The 21,819-nt window shown below is 54.5% G+C and overlaps 1 protein-coding gene and 1 non-coding gene across 6 annotated transcripts; one reads left to right on the forward strand and one right to left on the reverse strand.

The window, feature by feature from the left end:
- The first annotated feature begins 56 nt into the window (after positions 1-56).
- On the forward strand, positions 57-4,717 carry ELMO3 (engulfment and cell motility 3). 5 transcript variants are annotated; one of them, XM_005608326.4, is made up of 20 exons: positions 57-384; positions 534-574; positions 666-738; positions 934-984; positions 1,213-1,382; positions 1,468-1,567; positions 1,671-1,822; positions 1,904-1,982; positions 2,108-2,158; positions 2,247-2,369; positions 2,465-2,596; positions 2,700-2,801; positions 2,904-3,012; positions 3,121-3,257; positions 3,357-3,520; positions 3,627-3,739; positions 3,826-3,930; positions 4,035-4,117; positions 4,204-4,290; positions 4,378-4,717. In XM_005608326.4, the coding sequence occupies exons 1-20, from the start codon at positions 307-309 to the stop codon at positions 4,588-4,590; spliced, it is 2,163 nt and encodes a 720-aa protein (XP_005608383.2). In that variant the 5' UTR covers positions 57-306; the 3' UTR covers positions 4,591-4,717. The 5 variants fall into 5 exon arrangements, with proteins under 5 accessions (XP_005608383.2, XP_070119097.1, XP_023494380.1 ...); XM_023638612.2 differs by having other exon boundaries at positions 85-384; positions 1,242-1,382; XM_070262997.1 differs by having other exon boundaries at positions 99-243.
- MIR328 (microRNA mir-328) lies at positions 3,048-3,118 on the reverse strand. The gene has a single exon (NR_032814.1). It is a non-coding gene; the product is annotated as a microRNA mir-328 (primary transcript).
- Positions 4,718-21,819: the final 17,102 nt, after the last annotated feature.

A 21,819-nucleotide genomic window follows, 5' to 3' on the forward strand; every position in this document is an offset into this window, starting at 1 on the left:
GCCTGTCCTCCCCGCCCCAACCTGCCGCACCTTGGGGTAGGGCGGGGCCGCCTCTTGGGGGCGGGGCAGGGCAGGAGCTGTCCTATCCTACTAGCCCCGGGACTCCAACCCGGAACTAGCTTCGGCTCCCTTGGGAAGGCCGCGGCGCCTGGCCGGGAGTGGAAGCCTGGGCCGTGAGTTTGGGCCACGGGGGCCAGGCTGCGGACAGAGGGACGCCCTCCTCTCCCAAGGGGCCCGGGTCAGGTGCGCCCTTGGCGGGAGGTTGCACAGCCTGGAAAGTACAGGGGCCCCTGTCCTGGCTGGACCATGGCTCCTCCGCGGAACGTGGTGAAGATCGCCGTCCAGATGCGTGACGCCATCCCGCAGCTCATCCAGCTGGACCAGGTCACCCGGCCTGTCTGGCCTCCATCCACCCCACCGCCCACCTCTGCGTCGCCCCCTTCCCCTCGGAAGAGCCCATCCCACCCCTTCCCCCGGGATCCTTCTCAACTCCTCCCCATTCCTGGCCCCATGAGCGATCTCTCCACTTGCAGGCAAAGCCCCTGGCCGCTGTGTTGAAGGAGGTGTGCGACGCGTGAGTGCCGGCCTGCCAGGCTAGGGGGTGGGGGAAGGGCAGGAGGGAGGTGGCGCCTCCTACATGCCTACTGAGCCTCCACCGTCCCCAGGTGGAGCCTGGCTCACTCTGAGCGCTATGCCCTGCAGTTTGCTGATGGCCACAGGAGATATATCACTGAGAACGTGAGTCCCATCTCCCACTCAGCCCCCACAGTCCTCTCTCTGACCCCTTCTAACCTGGCCCTGATTTCTCAGACTCATCATCCCACTGACTGGAATGTAATCTTTTACTGACTCCCAGATCCTGATTGACAACCCCAATTAACCAATCCTCAGACTTCTTCTTGACTTCTCTCCCTTTTCTGCTGTCTTCTCCAGAACCGCGCAGAGATCAAGAATGGCAGCATCCTGTGCCTCAGCACTGCCCCAGTAATGCCTTCCCGTCCCCCCGACCCACCCCCCCGGGCCCCACCCTCATTCCCTGCCCCTCTGCTGTGCCTTCTTTGTGCCCGGCTGCGCCTATGCCCTAGGTCTGGAGGCCCCAGCCAAATGCCCGCAGTACTCCACCTAGTGGACACTCAAGTCCCCACACCTAGTTCCCACTCCCTACCTCTATCCGGCCTCCTCACCTCTGCTCCTGCCTCCGTCCGCTGCCAGGACCTTGAGGCTGAGTTGCTGTTGGGTAGGCTGCAGAGTGGGAGTCGTGAAGTGCGCCGAGAAGCCCTGCAACACCTCGTCCTGCTGGCCCCAGACATGACCTTTGCTCAGGAAGTCATCAGCCGTGATGGGCTTCAGAGACTAGGCACCATCATTGAGGATGGGGATGAGTGAGCACCGGGCTGTGGTGGGTGATGGACATGGTGGGGCTGGGGGTCCCGGTCTGGCCCTGCTCAGCCCCAGATGTCCCCCCAGCCTAGGGGAGGTGCTGGCTCTCACACTGAGGACCTTCTTGGAGCTCATGGAGCACGGTGTGGTGTCCTGGGAGACGCTCAGCATCCCCTTTGTTAGGAAGGTGGGTAGGCTTTTCTAGGGGCAGCAGGTGCAGGAAGTGGGGTGGTGTCAGGGTCTGGCCTTCCATGGTGGTGAGGCAGTGACAACCCCTACTCCTCCTACAGGTGGTGAGCTATGTGAACATGAACTTGATGGATGCATCTGTGCAGCCCCTGGCCCTCAGGCTGCTGGAGAGTGTGACCTTGAGCAGCCCTGCCCTGGGCCAGTTGGTCAAGAGCGAGGTGCCACTGAGTAGGCTGCTGGTGCACCTACAGGTGTAAGTGTCTGAGGATGGGGTACAGATGAGGGGAGCAGAGGCAGACCCTAGATGACTGGCTGAGCCCTCTTCTTGCCCCAGGATGAACCAGCAGCTGCAAACCAAGGCCATGGCACTGCTGACAGCCTTGCTGCAGGGGGCCAGCCCTGCTGAACGTAAGGTGAGTGTCCATCTAGTGGCTGGATGGGGACAGCAGCTAGTGGGCACTATGCTCCATCCTGGGCCTACAGGGTAGGTGCTCATGGTGGGGCTAAATCATCTAAGTCCACTTCCCACCCACCTCAGGACATGCTTGACCAGCTGTGGCAGAGAAACCTTCGCCAGTTCATCTACAAGGTAGGAAGGATGGAGCCAGGCCGACCCTTCCCCACCCCCCGTCTCCCAGTGAGCCTACACTCACACCGATGGATTGGCTGTCCTCCAGAACATCATCCATAGTGCAGCACCCCTGGGCGACGAGATGGCTCATCACTTGTACGTACTGCAGTCTCTTACACTGGGGCTGCTGGAGCCACGTATGCGGATGCCACTAGACCCCTATAGCCAGGTGGGTGCCTTGGGGGGGCACAAGGCTGGGGGCAGCTGGAGCTTGGCCTTCAGTCTACAATTTTGACCCGTCCCCACCCAAATAATGACCCCCAGGAGCAGCGGGAGCAGCTGCAGGCCCTGCGCCAGGCTGCCTTTGAGCCGGAGGGGGAGTCCCTAGGCACTGGGCTGAGTGCTGACCGTCGCCGATCCCTCTGTGCCCGCGAATTCCGCAAACTGGGCTTCTCCGTGAGTGACCCCTACCCAGCTCCCCACCCCTGCCTCAAGCTGGGGCTGCTGTTGTTCCAGAGGGCTGGGAGCCTTCCTGAACTGCCTGTCCCCCTTCCCCCAGAACAGCAACCCTGGGCAGGACCTAGAGCGTGTACCCCCCGGCCTGCTGGCCCTGGACAACATGCTCTACTTCTCCAGACATGCACCCAGCGCCTACAGCAGGGTCAGTGATGGGGCAGAGTGAGATACAGCAGAATGCCTGTCCACGCAGGGTCCCCATGGGCTTAGTCATGACTCCCGCCATTCTCTGCTCCCACTACCCCAGTTTGTGTTGGAGAATAGCAGCCGAGAGGACAAGCACGAGTGCCCCTTTGCCCGGAGCAGCATCCAGCTGACCGTCCTGCTGTGTGAGCTGCTCCGAGTCGGGGAGCCCTGTGAGTGGGACTGGGAACAATGTGTCTGGGAACAGGGGACGGAAGGGCAGAGAGGGCCAGGGGCTGCACACACTTTCTCCCTGAGCCCCTCCTGCCCCCCCGCTCCAGGCTCCGAAACAGCCCAGGACTTTTCGCCCATGTTCTTCGGCCAAGACCAGAGCTTCCATGAGCTCTTCTGTGTGAGCATTCAGCTGCTGAATAAGACCTGGAAGGAGATGCGGGCCACACAGGAGGACTTTGACAAGGTAGGGGGGTGGGAACAGGGAGACCTGAGGCAGGGCAAGGGGCTGTTCTGGGTAGGGGCCCAGAGCTCAGGCCCTGAGCTAAGCTTGGGGTGGCCCCAGGTCATGCAAGTGGTGCGGGAGCAGCTGGCCCGCACGCTGGCCCTGAAGCCCAGCTCTCTGGAGCTCTTCCGAACCAAGGTGAACGCGCTCACCTACGGGGAGGTGCTGCGGCTGCGGCAGACTGAGCGGCTGCATCAGGAGGGCACACTGGCCCCTCCCATACTGTGAGTTGGTGGGGATGGGTCCAAGTCCTAGCCCTCACCTCCCCTGCTGCCTCATGGGCCTTGCCCCAGGTCAGTCCTGGTCAGCAAGTCCCCTCCCCCCACCCAGGGAACTACGGGAGAAGCTGAAGCCAGAGCTCATGGGCCTAATCCGCCAGCAGCGTTTGCTCCGCCTGTGCGAGGGGACACTCTTCCGCAAGATCAGCAGCCGGAGGCGCCAGGGTCATTGAGTGGGCAGAGGAGGGCAGAGTGTGGTTGGGTTGGGGTCAGAGCCCCTCTCATCACTCCTTCCTTCTTCCTGCCCACAGACAAGCTGTGGTTTTGCTGCCTATCCCCCAACCATAAGGTGCTGCAGTATGGGGATGTGGAGGAGGGTGCCAGCCCACCTCCCCCTGAGAGCCTGCCTGAGCAGCGTAAGGAGGGCAGGGGCAGGGGTCAGACACCTGCTCTCCCCAGACCGCCCCATGCCCCTGGACCTCCTCAGGCTCCAGTGGTTAGCCCAACCTTCTTCCTGCAGTCCCTGTGGCCGACATCAGGGCACTACTGACAGGCAAGGACTGCCCCCACGTCCGGGAGAAGGGCTCCGGGAAGCAGAACAAGGTGAGTGTGGTGGGGGCTAGGGGCTCCTTCCTGCCTGCCCCTGCCCTGCTGCCTGCTCAGTGCTCCTGGCTCCCTTGCTTCCCCAGGACCTCTATGAGTTAGCTTTCTCAGTCAGCTATGACCGCGAGGAGGAGGAGGCGTACCTCAACTTCATTGCCCCCTCCAAACGGGAGGTGAGTGTCTAGGCAGGCTGAGCCAATTTGGGCAACTGGGCAGGGGAAGAGACGGGCAGGTCCTCATGGAGCTGGCCCTGTCTCCAGTTCCACCTGTGGACAGATGGGCTGAGTGCCCTGCTGGGCAGTCCCATGGGCAGTGAGCAGACACGGCAGGACCTGGAGCAGCTGCTGACCATGGAGACCAAGCTGCGGTTGTTGGAGCTGGAGAACGTGCCCATCCCTGAGAAGCCACCCCCCATCCCCCCACCCCCCACCAACTTCAACTTCTGCTATGACTGCAGCATCGCTGAACCTTGACAGTGAGGTTGGCCAAGGACCACAGCTGCTGTCACTCCAGTGGCCACAGAGGGTGGAGGGTGGAGAAGCTCAGACATCCTGATCAGCAGAGGCTTCAGCAGAAATAAAGTCTGCTTGGCTCTTGGCATGTGTTGAGTCAGTTCTGAATCTTGTGGGCCAAGCCTGCCTTCAAATTTAGCTGGCAAATGAGATGGGGCATCAGGCCAGAGCCACAGTTTGGGCCTACAAACCTGGGCAGCTACAATTGAGGGGCTGGTATTCTGAAGGAGGTGGTGGTAGGCTGGCCCCGTTGCCCTTCCCAAGATGAATCCTCAGCCTCCCTCAGTGCTGGGCCTGCAGAGAGGGATGGCTTGAGGACTGGGGGCTGCCAGTCAGTTGAGGGAGAACTAGCAGGGCAGGAGGCACTGCTCAAAGTGGACGCCTTCCTGGGCAGCATTAACAGGGGCCTAATCTGGGAGTCATTTTCCAGAAAGTTCCTGACAGTCTGAGCTCAGTCCTCAACCCTGCTTGGCCCTGCCCTGTGATCTCTGTGGGATTTAGAGGCCCTCTGGTGAGAGGCTTGAAGGGAGAGATATGCAGTTGGGCCTGCTTTGTGCTGAAGGGCAAACTCACAATTCCAAAAGATGTCCCTAGGCTGGTGGGTGGATGTGGGCTGATTCTAACTAGAGGGAATTCAGTGCCAGAAGCCCTGCATTCTGATTAAAAACCAATGCAGGAGCAAGGGTGGGGTGGGGGCCACACACAGGCCAGAGCCCCTGGGGGCAGAAGCCACTAGGAGTGTTGGGCCCTGCTGGAGGTCAGGCTCAGAGGCTCAGAGGTTCTGGTCCAGGACCCCAAGTCTCTGAGGCAAAGAGGAGCACACCAGCCCACAGGACCCACAGGGTAGGCTAAAGGCTGCCACTACCCTCTGACCTCCTTCTCCATGCCTTTCACTCCCTCTCCTTCCCAATGCCTCCTCAAATATCTTTTTTAACAGTGTTAACCATCAACATATTACCTTGAAAAGTGATGAAATGGCACCTCCTTTGGAGAATGTGCTGGGGAACACTTGCATCCCCTCTCCCCAGCTATGCTTCTGACTTGGGCATCTAGGGCCCAACATGCCGACTTCCTGCATTCAGAGACTTCCTACCATACTTGGAATAGTGTGCTATTGAGTTCAAGGTGAAAATGGGGAGTGGGGATGCCAGATGCAGTTAAGTCTCCTGATACTGTCAATTCTTTCTTCTCAATGTCTCCAGTCTCTTGCCCAGGCCATCATCATCTTGACAAGAACCTCTTGACTTCCTGCCTCCTCTCTTGCCCCTCCAATCTTCTCAATACTAGCTACCCCAACTACTTTCTCAAATGTGAAGCTGCTCTGATTACACACTCACACACACACCACCCCCATCCTGTATTCTTCAATGTCTCTCTCTTGTCCATGGGATAATGGTCATGGTACCATGATTGAGCAGAGTTGAGGTAGGTTGCAGACAAGTTGTGGTTTTAGCCTTTCCAACAGAGTGTCTGTGGCTTGCAGGGTTCTCAGTGCTTGGTCTAAGCTGGCATACTCTCTACACCCTGTCAGGGCCTGGACCCTCCCCCTCCCCCTTCAGCGCCAGCTCTGGCCTGCCCATGTGCATCTCCCCAGTCCCTTCTGTCTGACTGCCCTCTTTCCTCTCTTCTGCTCATTTTTCATGGCCTTGGTCCTTGACCTCCCAGGCTAAGTTCATTGCTCTGCTGGGCTCCTGGTCCCAGGTGCTTGTTTCTCTATTTGTGTACACCCTGCACACTGGACTGTCTCTGCCTGTTAGTTAATTTGCCTCCCCATCTGGCCTGGGGGCTGGAAGGGCTCTGTCACCTCTGAATCCCCACATAAAGCACAGTGACTGTGGGCACTCAGGCAGCCCCTCTAGCTACTCCTAGAACTGAAGAACAGAGAGATGGATATATGGAGAGCCAGATGAACAGAGTGTTTCTCAGAGCTGCTGTTGAGAAGTCACCTGCACTGTTTAGGTTGGACGAGTGACCTCTAATGACCCTTCCTACCCAGAGATGCTATCTTCTTTTTTTGTTGTCCTTTTTTCCTGAAGACAGCCTCATTGACTCAGGGATCCTTAATCAGCATGCTCCTGGGGTCTGGCTGGGACAAGTGCACACAGATGTGCCTTTGCTGCAGGACATGCCCTTGAGCTCGTGCTGGGGAGAGGCCTCCCACCAGGTAGGGAAGAAGCTGGGACCTGCTGGAGTGTCTGTGTGGCTTTGGACCAGGTGTGAGGAAGAAGTGTTTCCCTCTGGTGTTTCCTCCACAGTGTCTCTGGGCTGGGCTGCTTCAGCAAAGGTGGGGAGGGGAGGGGTCCTTTAGTCTGAGAACTTCAGGCAAGGAGGTAAAAGCTGGAATTTTTAATTTGGCTTGGGTTTACAAGACTGTGGCTTAGCTGCTAAAGCTCACTGCTGGCACAGGGCTCGTAGAGCTCCTGTAAGGTGAGGCATGGGCCTTAGGTGTGAGAAGTGGGCAGGGCAAGAGGCACAAGGTCTGCTCCCCACCAGCACCATACCAAGCCCACCTGTGGGCCTGGCCTCCTCACCCAGGCCTGGCCAGGAGAGCAGGACCTGGCATTTCCAGGGGCCTGTGGCAGCAACCTGTAGCTAGAAAGAAGCTCCTGCTGGGCTGTGGAGCAGACTGGGGCAGAAAGCCCCCTGGACTGCCCTGGATTAGTTCCTGCCCCCACCCCCACCCCCATCCTAGAAAAGGGGTTTATAGCTTGGGGAAGGGGCTCTGGGGTATGTAGCAGAGGGCAGCAGGAGGCACTGAGTCAAACTCCAGGTCAAGAGGCCAGGGCTGGGGACTCTGGAGATGGAGACTGCGCCCTAGGGCTGGTTACTGACCTGGCCTCAGAGGGTTAGGATTAGATCACTCCCTCCCAAGAAGCAGGATTGGAGCAGGTCACCTAGGGCACTTGGGCTTGGAAGCACCTGATGGCAGCCATGCTGATACCAGGACACACGGTCACATCTAACATCTGGAGCTGCTTGCAATGCCTGCCTAATGGTATCCAGTGTTCTGCAGGGAGGCCACTGAATAAGTGCCTAACCTGGCATGAGGCCCTAGCCTGACCCTGCACTGTGGCATCATCCGACACACGCACTGCTCCACGAGCTATGTGCAGCTGGAGAGGCTGAGGTGCTGCAGCCTCAGCCAGAAGCTGGCTGCCTGGGCCCAGCCCTTGTCACTGACGAGGCTGCAGTGACTCAGCACCAAGCACTCCAGGCTGGGGTGGCCCCTGCCACAGCCACCAACCCCTTGTCTGTGAGTGCTGGCAACAAGCTCAGTGACAGTTGCCTCAGCTGGGGGAAGTAGAGCCCCTGCAAGGATGGGTGGGGGGTGGGAAGTATAGTATGGCATTGGAGCCCAGGGTCTGGAGCCCTTCCAGGTTCCCCCACCCCTAGCCAGAGGAATGGCCATAGGGAGCAGAAGCCAATAAGAAAGGAACTTTTTCCAACCAAAAAGTGGGTCAGCCCGGGGCCCCTGGCTCCAGACCCAGCCCCTCAGGCTATCCACACCCCTCGCCCCACACCTTGGCCAAAGTGGCATCAGTCAGCTTGCTGCAGACTATGAGGTCCAACTCCTGCAGGGCCTGCAGCATGAAGGGGCCCTGTGGTTGGGGAGAAGGGTCCTTGGGGCCCAAGGCCTGATGCACCAGCTCTCAGTATGACTCAGGAAGAAGCCCTTACTTAGGTTTCTCCTGAGTTTGGCCCTCAAACGCTCCTAGAGAGAGACTTGAAAGGGCAGGGCAACTGAGCCCAGGGACCACCCCACCCTCTATGACCTTGAGGGTCTGTCACTTGGGACCCCAGGCTACTCACTTGGTTCCTCCAGCCCCCAAAGCCCTTAGTCACAGAGCTCCTTGCACCAGGCCAGGCGCAGGACTGAGAGGTAGGGGAGGTAGGCACGGATGGCCTGCAGGGTCTGATTGGTGAGGACAACACAGGAGGATAAGTCTAGCACCCTGAGGCTTGGGCCCACTGCTGGGATCAGGGAGAGCACTGAGGCATCCTAGGAGGGAAGTGGAGAAGAGAGAGAGTAGTGGAGAGGTGGCTTGTGCTCGGGTCACCAGGATTAGCAGAGGTCACTAGGAAGGTTCTGCCTAAGGTTCTAGCCCCACAAGCAATAGGGAGCTACCAGAGGGTCCATGGAGGGAAGCAGCATGGTCCCTGTGCTGGTGAAAGGTCAGCATGGAGAGGGTGGGCCATGGGGCTGGGACACCAGGAGTTTGCTGGAAGACAAAGGCCTAGATAGGCTGGGGCTGGAAGGATGCAGGTGGAAATTTCTAAGGTGTATGCCCTGCCTATGCTCCCAGCCTCTCCTGAAGGGATGGGCTGATGCAACCCCCTGATCACAGCTTATTGGAACAGCAGTGGACATCTGACACTAGCTGAGCCAATCAGATATGCTCCCTCTAGAATCTGAAGCAGAACTGTGAGGTCGCCATGGGCATAGGGCTGCCAGGAACAGTTGGGGTGAGGGGAGCAGGAACTAAGGGCAGAGCAGAGAAAGCTCATTTGTAGAAAGATGCGGAGACACAAGAATGCTCCAGAGAGAATAGCTAAGAGACACACAGTGGTAAAGGGAAGATGGAGGGGCAGGGGAAGAGAGGTGCTTGTGGGGAAGAGGTTGAGAGATGGTCTTTTCAGGTTGGGAATGCCCTGGTCATATTGATAGGTTCAGGGAATAATCCACTACAGAGGGAGAGACTGACATTGCCAAGACAGGGACCCCGTCCAGACGGACAGGCTGATCCCTCTTGAAGGAACTGGCTTCAGCCAAGAAATGACCCTGCTGCTCCCACATCCCATTATGTCCCACAGGCCCTGCCTAAGCACCTTCTTCTGTGTAGCCTCAGTGCCCCTTTCCTGTAGGGCTTGGTTCTGTCACCCTGTTCACCAGAACACCTGCCCTCAGGGCCCCTCCCCAGACTGCAGTGGTCACTGAGCACTTGGCATGTGAGGCGTGTGCCACCTCATGGGCTGGGCTACGCTGGTCTCTTGGACCTGGACCTCCCAGTACTTGGGCCCCCAGTGAGACAGCAGCACTGTCTGTCTAGGCTCCTTTCCCCTTCCAGACTGTGTCCCAAGTTGAGTTCTAACTACTATTCCCTGGACACACACACCAGGCAGTTCCTCCCTGGTGCCACACGCCCAGTTCCCCCAGCCTCCAGCCCTGGTGAGGAAGGAAGGGGATGGTAGGCTCACCTTGAGTGAGGAGCAGTAGGCCAGGCTGAGGGGTGGAGCTCCGCACCCCGAGCACAGGGCCTGGGCCAATTCCCACCTGCTCACCATGTCCAGGCTCTGCGGCTCCCTCCCGCCTGCTCACCATGTCGAGGCTCTGCGGCTCCCACAAGCCCCCCAGGGCTGTGCATCCCGCATCCGTCAGCCACTGCAGCTTCCTTGGGCTCCCTTGCTGCAGGTGCCGCAGGCCGAAGCTCCCAGCCAAGAGTGCCCCATCAGCCAGTTCTGAGCAGCTGCTAAAGTCCAGGGAGGTAAGGCCTGGTTGCTGGTGGCAAAGGGCCACGGCCTCTGTGGAGAAGTCCCAGCAGCTGCGCAGGCTCAGCTCCTGCATCTGCAGCCCGGCCACCTGGCCCAGGGGCTGCAGGGCCTCCAGTGGAAAGCCAGTGTGAGTACTCCTTCACGGATCACAGCAGGTAGCGGAAGGAGTTGGGAGGGGGAGGAGTCCTGGGGGCAGACAGAGCCCCAGGCTGGGCCCAGCTCGTAGGTGACGCCAAGTAGTAGGCCAAGGAGAGGCGCTCCAGGCTGGGGGCACAGCTGCTGAGCCAACTGAAGCTGAGGTCGGCCTGGTCCCACAGGCCAGCCAGGTTGAGCTCACAGAGGCAGCAGCACGTCTGCTGGACCTCCTGTGCCATCTCGGGCTGAGCCAGCAGCATGCCTGATGTGAAGAGGCCACTCAGGTTGAGGATACGCAGGGACAGGCAGCCAGGTATCAGGGTCATGAAGAATGCCTCCAGGGGGCTGCCCTCACTGAGGCACAAAGCTCTGCAGGCGTGGGCCCAGGTGTAGGCAACAGCCTGCAGCACCTGGTATGAAGCTGGCAAGCCATCCCAGTCTGAAGGCAAGTCACTGGCATGTCAAGGAAGGGCCCTTTCACAATGGAGACCCACTGTGGTGTGTAGGGTCGTGTGTGGTTGAGGGGGTACTGGTGGGAAGTGGGAGCTGGGAGGACAAGTCACACTGGGGCTCAAATGGGATGACTATGAGGGGTAGGTTAGTGATGGATGGGACTGGTGCCTACAGCGGGGGGACAGAGTGGGGAGTTGACATGCTGGGCACAGGAGGGCTGGGAGGTAGCCTGGAGGAGACCCAGCAAAGACCCTGGTGGCAGGAGGACAAAGTATGCTGGACTCCAACCTTTGGGACTTTCAGAAGGTGGCTCTGAGACCCAAGGACTCAGCTCCGACTCCAGGGACTCAGAGCTTGGCATCAGCTAAACAACCAGCCTCCCCCACTTTCTCGAGAGCATATAAATAGCCCTCAGAATAGCTGAAGGCAGGAAGAAGCTAGGCAGGTGTCCCTTACCACAACCCTCTGTGGCCCAGGTGCCAGTGGTTTGGGGCAGGCAGTGAGGCCTAGATCCCCTGGTGGCCTGTGTCGTCTCAGCCACATGAATGTTTACAAAATTGGGTTGTGTGTGTAAATGAAAATGCCTGCATGCACGTGTGTGTGTGCGTGCATGTGTGTACGCCCTAACACATGTGGGCCCTGCAGGCTCCAGAGTTCAAGATGTGCTTGTGATCCCGGCAGCTCATCTCTGGAGAGTCCATCTACCCATCTAGGTAAGGAAGGAGAAGCCTCCCATTTCTGTGGGTGGGAGCTAAGAGAATGGGTCTCAGAGGCGCCGAGAAGGTGAGCTGGCCCTGCTGTACAGGAATAGGGGAGCACATGGTTGCAGTGAGGCGGGGCTTGGAGGTGAGCTCAAGGCTAAGTCATTGTGAGAATAAGCTGGCTTGTGTAGGAGTTTGGGGAACCCCAGTTTTCATAGAACCTCCCCTGATTTTGTGCCAGAGGGAGCCAAAGGGAAGTTGGTACAGGTCTGTGTGGAATAGATGTGGGGGAGGAGGGGGAAGGGACTTGGCTTCTAAAATCCTAGCCCCGTTTCTCTATTCCTGACGGATACCCAGCTTGCAGGTAAGTGGTACTCAAAGAAGGCTCTTGTTTTAATGTATCAACATGATCCTGATGCAGGAAAGCAAGCTCTCTGATAACCTGTCCTGTCAGTAACTGCAAGAAAAAGCTGGTGTTCCCTGCTTGTACCCCACAGAACATCATCAAAACGGAATCAGGAAGGTAGAAATGACACATAATACGCACTCCTGCAAGATACTTATCCCAGGGAGACACATGGAACTCATGCTTCTGCCACAGAGAGAAGCAGCCACCTTGGCTGTCATCCTGGGAAGGAACATGTGCTAAGAGATGGGGACCAGCTGCTGGCCACTTCCACAGGAATCAGAGGTCAAACCAGGCTCCCTTTCCAGACCCCATTCCCGGAACAGAATGTGGATGAGAGGAGTACTCCCCACAGCTTCCCTCGTGGACACTGGGAAACAGGGGGGTAGTGGGGACTCCCAACGGCCTGGGTCCCTCTCTCAGATTTAAGGAGAGCTGGGGAAGATCCTGGTGTCTGAGGATGGGGAGGGTGATGAAAAGATCAGGGAGGAAAGGTAAAGCAGGCCTCCAGCTGTTTAAAGCCCTGCATGACAGATGAGGCCATGTGATGATGAAGAGGTAAACTATGACTGGGGGAGTGCAGAGCGGTGCTGGTTGCCAAGGCAGCACCGGCCCCCACCAGTCACATGCCACCCCCGAGGGCCCTAGCTCAAGCAGCCTTTAGTCTCCTTTCTTTCCCTTCCTTCCAGAGCCTCAGCAGCCAGGAATGTTCTCCTCTCTCCCAGTGCCTCTCTATGAACAAGGTAGACAAACAGCCCAGGGAGGGCACTCACAGTCAGCCCAGGGTCCAAGTCCAGGGCTGGCTGGTGGCAGCAAAAGCCATCAGATAAAGGGGCAGGGGCCAGCCTAAAGGACTTCCAGCTATTGGTGTGTGTGTGTGTTGAGATTTGAGACTGCCTCCCTGCTCCCCATGATTTTTCTCGGTGGGGAGGGGGCAGCCTCTAAGCTTTCACCCAGGTGGTCTACCCTGGACTCAAAGGGCAGAAGCCCAGGAACAGCCTTTAAGGGATATTTATCACCCGTAGGGGGCAGAGCAGCAGGCAGAAGCAGGCTCCTGGGTTCTGATCTTTGGCCCCAGTGTAGTAAAGTTCTCCTTCCCAGGCCCCAGGAAGATGCTTCCCGATGCTTCAAGGGTACCCGTTGCTGCGCCAGCCACCCCATACACAGGGCCTAACCAGCCCCCAGTCTCCTCCTTTCCCAGCGCTGGCATCTGAAGAATAAATACAAAATCATTTGGGAAATGCCCTAAACCTGCTAAAAGTGACACATGTCCCTTGACTGTGAGAGGCCAGGGTGTCCTTGTACCTAGTGAAGCCCCAAACTGAGACTGCAGGCCTGTGTGCAGACTTGGAAGGCCATCTGACAGAGCAATGGCCCTCCTGTCTGCTGGTACAGGAATCCAAAGCTAACACGCTTGCTCTCCAGGAGACGTCTGAGAAAATGTATGCCCTGGCAACCCGGGCCTTTGGTCTCTAGAGAGGAGTTAGACTTCAGGGGTCGTTTCCAGAGGCTCCTCTGGACCTTTTCTTTTTCTTTTGAGGAAGATTAGCCCTGAGCTAACATCTGCCACCAATCATCCTCTTTTTGCTGAGGAAGACTGGCCCTGAACTAACCTGTGTGCCCATCTTCCTCTACTTATATGTGGGACACGTGCCACAGCATGGCTTGATAAGCGGTGCGTAGGTCTGCCCCTGGGACCTGAACTGGCAAACCCTGCACCGCCGAAGCAGAACGTGCGAACTTAACCGCTGTGCCACAGGCGGGCCTCCGGGCCTTTATAAACACCTCAGGCAGAAGAAGCCAGCATCTGAGCCATCCTTTGTTCTTCACAGTGACCAACACAGCAGCCGGCAGCCAAGGCTCCCCCCATAATGGACGAGGCCTGGGTGTGTGAATGGGGTGCTGCCTTTGTCTACCTTATTTGAGAAAAATTGGGATTAAACGGGGGCAGGTCATGGGGGAAAAAAGTCACCAAGTCACGCATCCTAGCCTGGCCTGATGAGGGATAGGCCTCAGCTTGGCCTTGGTGAGCCAGAATCTTCCACTGCACCTACTAGCTGGGGGCACTACCTCCTTAGCAAGCTACCCACACCTGGGCCCTGGGAGATGCTTCCTGACAATAGGGTTCTGCACATTGCTCCCTGGGTTGGGGTGGTGGTAGGATGTCAGCAGGGCCCTAGATGCCCAGGAACCTGTGTCATGGTCTCCCAGGGCTCACAGCCCAGAAAGGTGGGGGAAGGCTGAGTTTTGCAGAGGCACAAAAAACCAGTCTTTGTCAACGTTCTATCTGGAGCTCACGGTTAGCTGGAGCAGCTCCAGCTCTAAAATGGTGGACTCCACAGTCCCAAACTCTGACGCTGGCCTCCTTCTCCTCACTCCCTTATTTCTATTCCAATCTCACCTCTACCCCAGGGCCTGACTGCCCACTTTGCTTCTTCTGCCCTCTCTTTCTTTGCCAGACTCCAAGAGGCCTCTCCCCTGATTACTCTCCTCAGGGTCCTGGTGGCCTTGGCCCCTTCATGCTGCTGTGCCCATTTGTCTTGCCCTCTGCCTGGTCAGGGATGATGCCTCCTCTGGGTGCATGCTGGGGATACAGAATTCTGCCTGAAGAAGCCATGGTCTCCCCTCTTGCCCATGCCATCAGCACTGGCTTCCCCCACTCCCACCTCCTCCCCACCTCTGGGCTCTCTTCTGATCCTCCCCAAGATTTCTCCCCAAGCCCTGACACTACTACAGTATCCTCCGCTCCCTCCAGCCTTCTCAGAGATGACCTGTTCTGTTTCAACAAGAAACCAAAGCAGGGGCCAGTCTGGTGGTGCGGCGGGTAAGTTCGCACATTCTGCTTGGCGTCCCGGGGTTCGCCAGTTCGGATCCCTGGTGTGGACATGGCACCTCTTGTCAAGCCATGCTGTGGCAGGCGTCTCACATATAAACTAGAGGAAGATGGGCACAGATGTTAGCTCAGGGCCAGTCTTCCTCAGCAAAAAGAGAAGGATTGGCAGCAGATGTTAGCTCAGGGCTAATCTTCCTCAAAAATAACGTTAAGGGGTGAGCCCGGTGGCGCAGGGGTTAAATGTGCACGTTTCGCTTCAGCGGCCTGGGGTTTGCCAGTTCAGATCCTGGGTGCGGACACGGCACAGCTTGGCACGCCATGCTGTGGTAGGCATCCCAAGAATAAAGGAGAGGAAGATGGGCACGGATGTTAGCTCAGGGCCAGTCTTCCTCAGCAAAAAGAGGAGGATTGGCAGCAGTTAGCTCAGGGCTAATATTCCTCAAAATAAATAAATAAATTAATTAATTAAATTAAAAAAAGAAAAGAAACCAAAGCCATGGGGTGGGAAGGCCCTCCCTTTGCCCTGTCCACATCCACCAGTCGACTCCTGGCAGGGCCTGTCCTAACCTCCTTCCCTCACCTGCTCTTTGGTTCCAGGCAACTCCCTTCTGGCCTACTAAGCTTGTCCCCTACCTTCTCCCCTGGGAACCCTGAAGTCTTGGCGTTCCCATTGCTCCTTCCTCAGAGTCCACAAGCACCTCACTCTAAAGCAACAAAAAGCCTCCCTTGCTCCTGCACCCCCTCTTCTCCCCTCTCCTCTTCCTCCCTTTCCTGCTACAGTCACGCTTCTTGGAAGCACATGGTACACCCACACCCACTGTGGCCACCTATTTACCCCTTGCCTCACCCATTTCCCCTCCACCACTGCCCCCAAAGAATCACTCATTCCCGGACACAGCTCCCCTCCAGCAAGGTCATTAACATCTGGGGGCTTCTCTGCAGACCTCCCACAAGTGTCCTCCCTGTCATGCCGCCTGCTGTGGATGGCCAGTCTGCCCAATGCTTTCTCCCACCAGGGGTCCTGCGACTCTGCTGTCCTGGCTCCCCTCTTACCTTCTAGCCTGCCCCCACCCACCTCTTTTGGGGTCACCAAAGAAGAGAGAGACTCAGTGCAGAGACGAGTGGGTTCTCCATGATTTGTTCCACTCCACACACACACACACACACTCTTTGTTCCCCTCCATGCCCTCCATGTGCAACCTGGCAGACTGCACTTCATCCCATTTGCGGTTATGAACTACTTTATTTGTGGTCCACATCTTTTTCCAGAATGGCAGACCCTGGGAGCTAGTTACCTGATGGATCTTTCTCAGACACACAGATGCAACATGCCCAAATCTGAATTCACTGTCGTATCCCCCAACTCTGCCCCTTCTCTTAAATTCTCAATGCCCTCTACCAATTCACACAAGTTGGAAATCTGGGAGTCATCCTAGAGTCCTCCCGCACTCCCCACATCCACAATGACCAGAGTCCCTTCCATTGATCCCTTTGATCTACTGTAGTCTGTCCCTCTGCTGTTACCTCACTGTTTCTGCCTTAGTTTACGTCCCATATTCTGTCAGAAATACATTACAGCAGCTCCCTCCTTATCAGGGTCCTGGCCTCCAGTCTATCCTTGGTATTGTCACCAGGGTGATCCTCACAAAAGGCAAATTGACAGTGTTCTTCAGACCCTTTGGTTGTTCTCCACTCCACAGGATGCAGGCTGAGCTTCCAAGCCCTTCTCTGTCAGACCCCTGCCCACCAGCCCCAGTTTGCCATGCCCTTTCCTCCTTCCTCCCCACCCCCAGCTCTGGGAATGCCAACTTCTGACCATTGTCTCACGCTGCCATGCCTCTGCTCAGCTGCTTTTTCTGTTGGGGCAGGGGGAGTTGTCTCACCCCTTACCTGCTCCCATTTGTCTATTTAGCAAATATTTGTTCCTTCCTCAAGACTCAGCCCAAGCATCCTCTTCTCCGTGAAGTCTTCTTTTCTGAATCTTTTCTCTGCATCCTCAGTGGGCCTCACAAGACTCTCAAGACCGCCTCCTTTTGGCTCATGCTCTCTCCCTCTCACTGCCAGCTCCCGAGTGCTGTGTCTTCCCCAGCCCTGCAGCCCCAGGTCCCAGCACAGCGTAGGCACAGACAGGCAGCACCAAAATCTGAGTGAGTAAGGCCTCTCCACATGTCTCTGGTAATTTTGTCTTCCTTCTGTCCTGTGCATATTCCAAACCTCTCTGCTGAGGCCCCGGCCTTTACCTCTTTTTCAAGTTGCCCCTAAGACAACTTGGCCTCCAAATTCATGTAGCAAAGAGGCTACGAGCCTCTGAGGAACTTCCTCAGCAAATGGCTCCACATTGCCACCCCCCACCTCCTGAGGAGGAGAGGTGACGTCCTCTCCATCCTGTCCAAGACCAAGCCTTGTACGCTGAAGCCTGTCTCTGCCACCACCTCAGGTGGCATCACCATTCCTGACCTCTCTCCTACATTCACCCCTCCTCTAGTGACTCCCTTCAGCATATAAACATATTTGAGATTTCTCCCAGTTATAATCCTTTTGTTGAGCCCACGCCAACCTCTCATTACAGTCCCATTTATTTCCTTCCTTTCGTGGGGAAATTTCTTGCGAGTGAGGTCACTCTCTACATTTCCTTTCTTCTCTCATTCAGTCCTCAACCCACCTGGCTTTTCTCCCCAGATGCCAAATGTTGCTGAAGCCATTGGTGACCTCCCTGGACGTCAAATGTCATGGACTCTATCTTTTCTTTATTTTCTGGACTCTTTGTGGGATTTGACACTGTTAGTCACCCACTCAACATTTGAAATGCTCTCCACCTTTGACTTCCGGCCCTCCTCTCTCTGGGATCTCCTCAGCCTCCTCTGTCGGCACCTCCTCCTTTCCATGCCCTTGGACTGGTGTCCTCCCCTGGAGCATTCCTGTGGCCTGCTGTTCCTATGGCTCTTCATGCTCTCGTGGGGGGAAGTTACTTATCCATGGCTTCAACTTCTACTCATTCTTTAATGACACCAAATCTGTATTTATTACCCAGACCTTTCTCTTGAATTCCTCACTCAGAAATCCCATTACCAACTAGACCTCACCATCTCGATGTCTCACACTTCAAATTTTCAGCAAATCCAAACCAAATTCCTTTAGACACCAAGCTCAATGACACTGGATAGATAACTTGACAATAGACCCTACTTATATACACACACATTTAATGTGCTGCAGCAGAGGATTCTGACCCAGCGGGGAAGGGAAGAGTCTGTGAAAACGGTATTTGGGCTATTTGAAAACTAATCAGTTTAGCTTCTTACCTCATAGCATAAAATAAATTTCACCAATAAAAAAAATTAAAACAAAGATTCAAACCAGAAAATAGAAGACTTTTTCTGTGAACCTAAAAGTGCTCTAGAAAATACAGTCCATTTAAAAAAAAAAGGAAGAAAAATCTGTGTATATTTATCAAATCTCTGAAAAGACAAGAGATCTCTAAGTTTAAAAAACAATGGAGGAAATAAGAAAAGCATGTTCAGAATCAACAACATAGACATTTAACTTCCATATCTCATAGATAAACACATATTTATAAGTCAAATTAAAAGGCAAACATACTAGGAATATATTCAATAAATACATAAAGGATTAATCTCTTTAATGTAGAAAAAGTTCATACAAATGGGTAAGAAAAACACTAAGACCCCAGTAGTTAAATGGATAAAGAACATGAATAAACAAAAGAGGCAAATATAAACGGTCAGCTAATGAGAAAAACTGTTCAACCCCAGTATAACAAAGAAATCAAAATTAAACAAAGAGTTATCATTGCTTGCTTTGCAAACTAGCACAGACGTCTGCATTCACCTCCTAGCCGGGCTGTCTCCCTACACTCTGACTTGCCCTCTCCAGTCCACTCTGCACTGCAGTTCTAAGACACAAATCACACTGTGTCACTCCCCTGACTTAACATTCTTTTACAGGCTCCATGAGGGAAATCAAGAGGAAGCCCCACTAACATTGCCTGGCACACCTGCCAGCTTGCAGTCTGACCCCTTTCTAGCCTCATCTTCCAGCACTTCTCCCACACGCATCTAAGTTCCAGTCATATGGAACTTCTGTGGTGGTTTCCAGAACTATTTCACACCTTGGTGCCTTCATCTGTGCTGTTACCAGCCCTGGAAGACCAACCTTCATCCTTATCCTATTCCTTCAGGAAGCCTTCCCTGATGCTGCCCGTCTCCTCTGGATGTCCTTCTTCATGTTCCAGTTGCACCTCATTCCACTGTTGCAGCACTGAGCACACAATATCATGATCACTCACATACTTGTCTTTCCCCTTCACTGGACTATGAGCTCCTCGGGGGAGGGGACCATGTCTTAGTCATCTGTATAGTCCCAGCACTGTATGAATATGTATGCATGCACGAACAGATGGATGATGTAGAAGCAGAGCCATGAGCAGGATGAAGTGAGAGACAACTGAAAATGGGCCAGCTGAGGAGGGGCACCTTACCTCCTGAAGGGCATTCTGGGCTGCACAGTACCAAGCCCGACCCATGAGGGAGGCCTCTTTTCTAATCTGACAGAGGCAGGAAGCTCAGAATATATGTGAGTATCTGAGGGAAAAAGACAGGGCACTGGGGGCTGTTAAGAGTTGGGAGGCCCATGGGGCCGGCCCGGTCGTGCAGCAGTTAAGTGCCCATGTTCCACTTCGGCGGCCTGGGGTTCGCCAGTTCAGATCCCGGGTGTGGACATGTCACGGTTTGGCAAGCCATGCTGTGGTAGGCATCCCACATATAAAGTAGAGGAAGATGGGAATGGATGTTAGCTTAGGGCCAGTCTTCCTCAGCAAAAAGAGGAGGATTGGCAGCAGACGTTAGCTCAGGGATAATCTTCCTCAAAAAAAAAAAGAGTTGCGAGGCCTTTGGAAACTACTCCAGCTGATGTTACAGTAGTCCAAGGGGACTAGAGCCCTGGCTTCTAGTTCATCTTAGGTCCTAAGTTTTACAGAGTTTTCACTTCCCCTCTCCAGCCTCCAGGTATCTTTACTGTGAACAAACCCTTCCTGAGCCCTATCTGGATCCAGGTTTGTACTGAGTGATAAAAATCAAACTTCTGGGGCCGGCCCCCTGGCCGAGTGGTTAAGTTTGCGCGCTCTGCTTCAGCAGCCCAGGGTTTTGCCGGTTCGAATCCTGGGCGTAGACATGGCACTGCTCATCAGGCCATGCTGAGGCAGCATCCCACATGCCAGAACTAGAAGGACCCACAAATAAAAATACACAACTATGTACCGGGGGGCTTTTGGAGAAAAAGGAAAAATAAAATCTTTAAAAAAAAAATCAAACTTCCTGCTGCTTGGCAAAAAGACGCTGGGCACTGGGACCAGATAAACTTAGTTCAAATCCTTACTCTATTAACTGACCTCTCTGAGCTTTGTTTTCCTTATCCGTAAAATGGCAATTGTAGTGAGATTTAAATGTGTTATTGTGAGAATTAAATAACATAGTATAGTGTCTTGCATAGGTTCTAGAACACAGCAAGTCAGGTGCTCCTCCCGTGATCTTCAGGAAGCCACATCCCTTCCTCCTGCCCTCACAGTTCGGGCTCTGGGATCCCACTCTTTTCCTATCTTCTCCACTGCCAACTCGCCTTCTCAGCTGGCTCAGCAAGATCCAGCCTGGGAGGCTCAGGCCCTCACTCTACCTAAGTTTTGTGAGGCTGGAGTGGTGAGATTGGAGGCCCTATAGGGGTCTGGAAAGGTTGTTGCCTATGAGGCCAGGAGTGATCCTATATTAACTATTCTTTTTTTTTTAATGCTTTTTGGTGAGGAAGATTGGCACTGAGCTAACCTCTGTTGCCAATCTTCCTCTTTTTTTTTTTCTCCCTAAAGCCCCAGGACATAGTTGTATATCCTAATTGTAGGTCATTCTAGTTCCTCTATGTGGGATACCGCCACAGCATTGCTTGACGAGCAGTGTATAGGTCCACGCCCAGGATCTGAACCTGCGAACCCCAGGCTTTGAAGCAGAGCACAGGAATGTAACACTTGGCCATGGGGCAGGCCCCTATATTAACTATTCTTTTTTTCTGGAATCTTCCCTCCTTGACTCCTGTTACACTCTATTTTCTAGGGCTCCACTCAGCACTCCAACTGCTGTTTCTGGATTCTTCTCTGGCTCCCAGGGCTCTGACCTGGGTCTTTTGATCTGTTTACTTCCTAGGGTAATAAATTCATTTGCATGGCTTCAACACTTACCTCTACAGGAATAACCAACAATTCAATATCCTCACATTGTCCTATCATCCAAGTGCTAGTCCAGTATTGCCAACTGTCCACAGGATCCTTCATCCAAATGTTTTACTATCACCTTAATCTCAACCAAAATTCACATTCTGTCCTCAGTCCAAAGCAGCTCCTCCTCCTAACTTTCCAGCACCGGAGCTTCCATGCTAACAGTGTATACCACCTGAAGATCATAATACTTTGCACTCTTCCTGCTCTTGTCGCTTGCTCTCAGATACAGGTGTAAAGCATAGGCTTTAGGCCAGCTTAATTTAGAAACTTTCAAATTCCAGCTCCACTACTTCCTAACTGTGTGACCTCAAGCAAGGTACTAGACCTCTCTGAGCCTCAGTTTCCATATCTGTAAAATGCAGATATTAAAAATCTACATCATAGTCTTATAGGGATTCAATTATATATACATATATATTATTTATGTGTACATATATATATTTAATAGCTATGATGGGATTAACACCTAATCGACATTCCATAAGTGGTTGCTGCATTGTTGTTACTAGTATTTCTACCTTTGAAACTTTACCACCTTAGTAGCGAAGATCTTCATCACCCCAGACCTGGATTCCTTCCACAATCTCCCACCTGACCTCCCTGCCTCCAGGCTCATCCTTGCCAGTCATTCTGCACTACTGTCACAAAGTTAATTTCCCTAAACAAACAGCTTTCAGTCTTAGCACACCCCTGATGAAAACCTACAAGGTTCCCCATTATCCTCAGGACAAAATCTCCATTCTTGGGTCAGCACTGCTAGCCTCCATGCCTGACTGGACTCCTGATCCCAGAAATTCCCCAATCCAATCTTCCCACTGTCCTACAAACACAGTATGTCTATTTCCTTTTGCCTATGTGGGCCTCTTCCCTGGAATATCACCCTTAAGCTTGA

The sequence above is a fragment of the Equus caballus genome, chromosome 3, assembly GCF_041296265.1.
Source record: "Equus caballus isolate H_3958 breed thoroughbred chromosome 3, TB-T2T, whole genome shotgun sequence".
NCBI classification, from domain to species: Eukaryota; Metazoa; Chordata; class Mammalia; order Perissodactyla; family Equidae; genus Equus; species Equus caballus.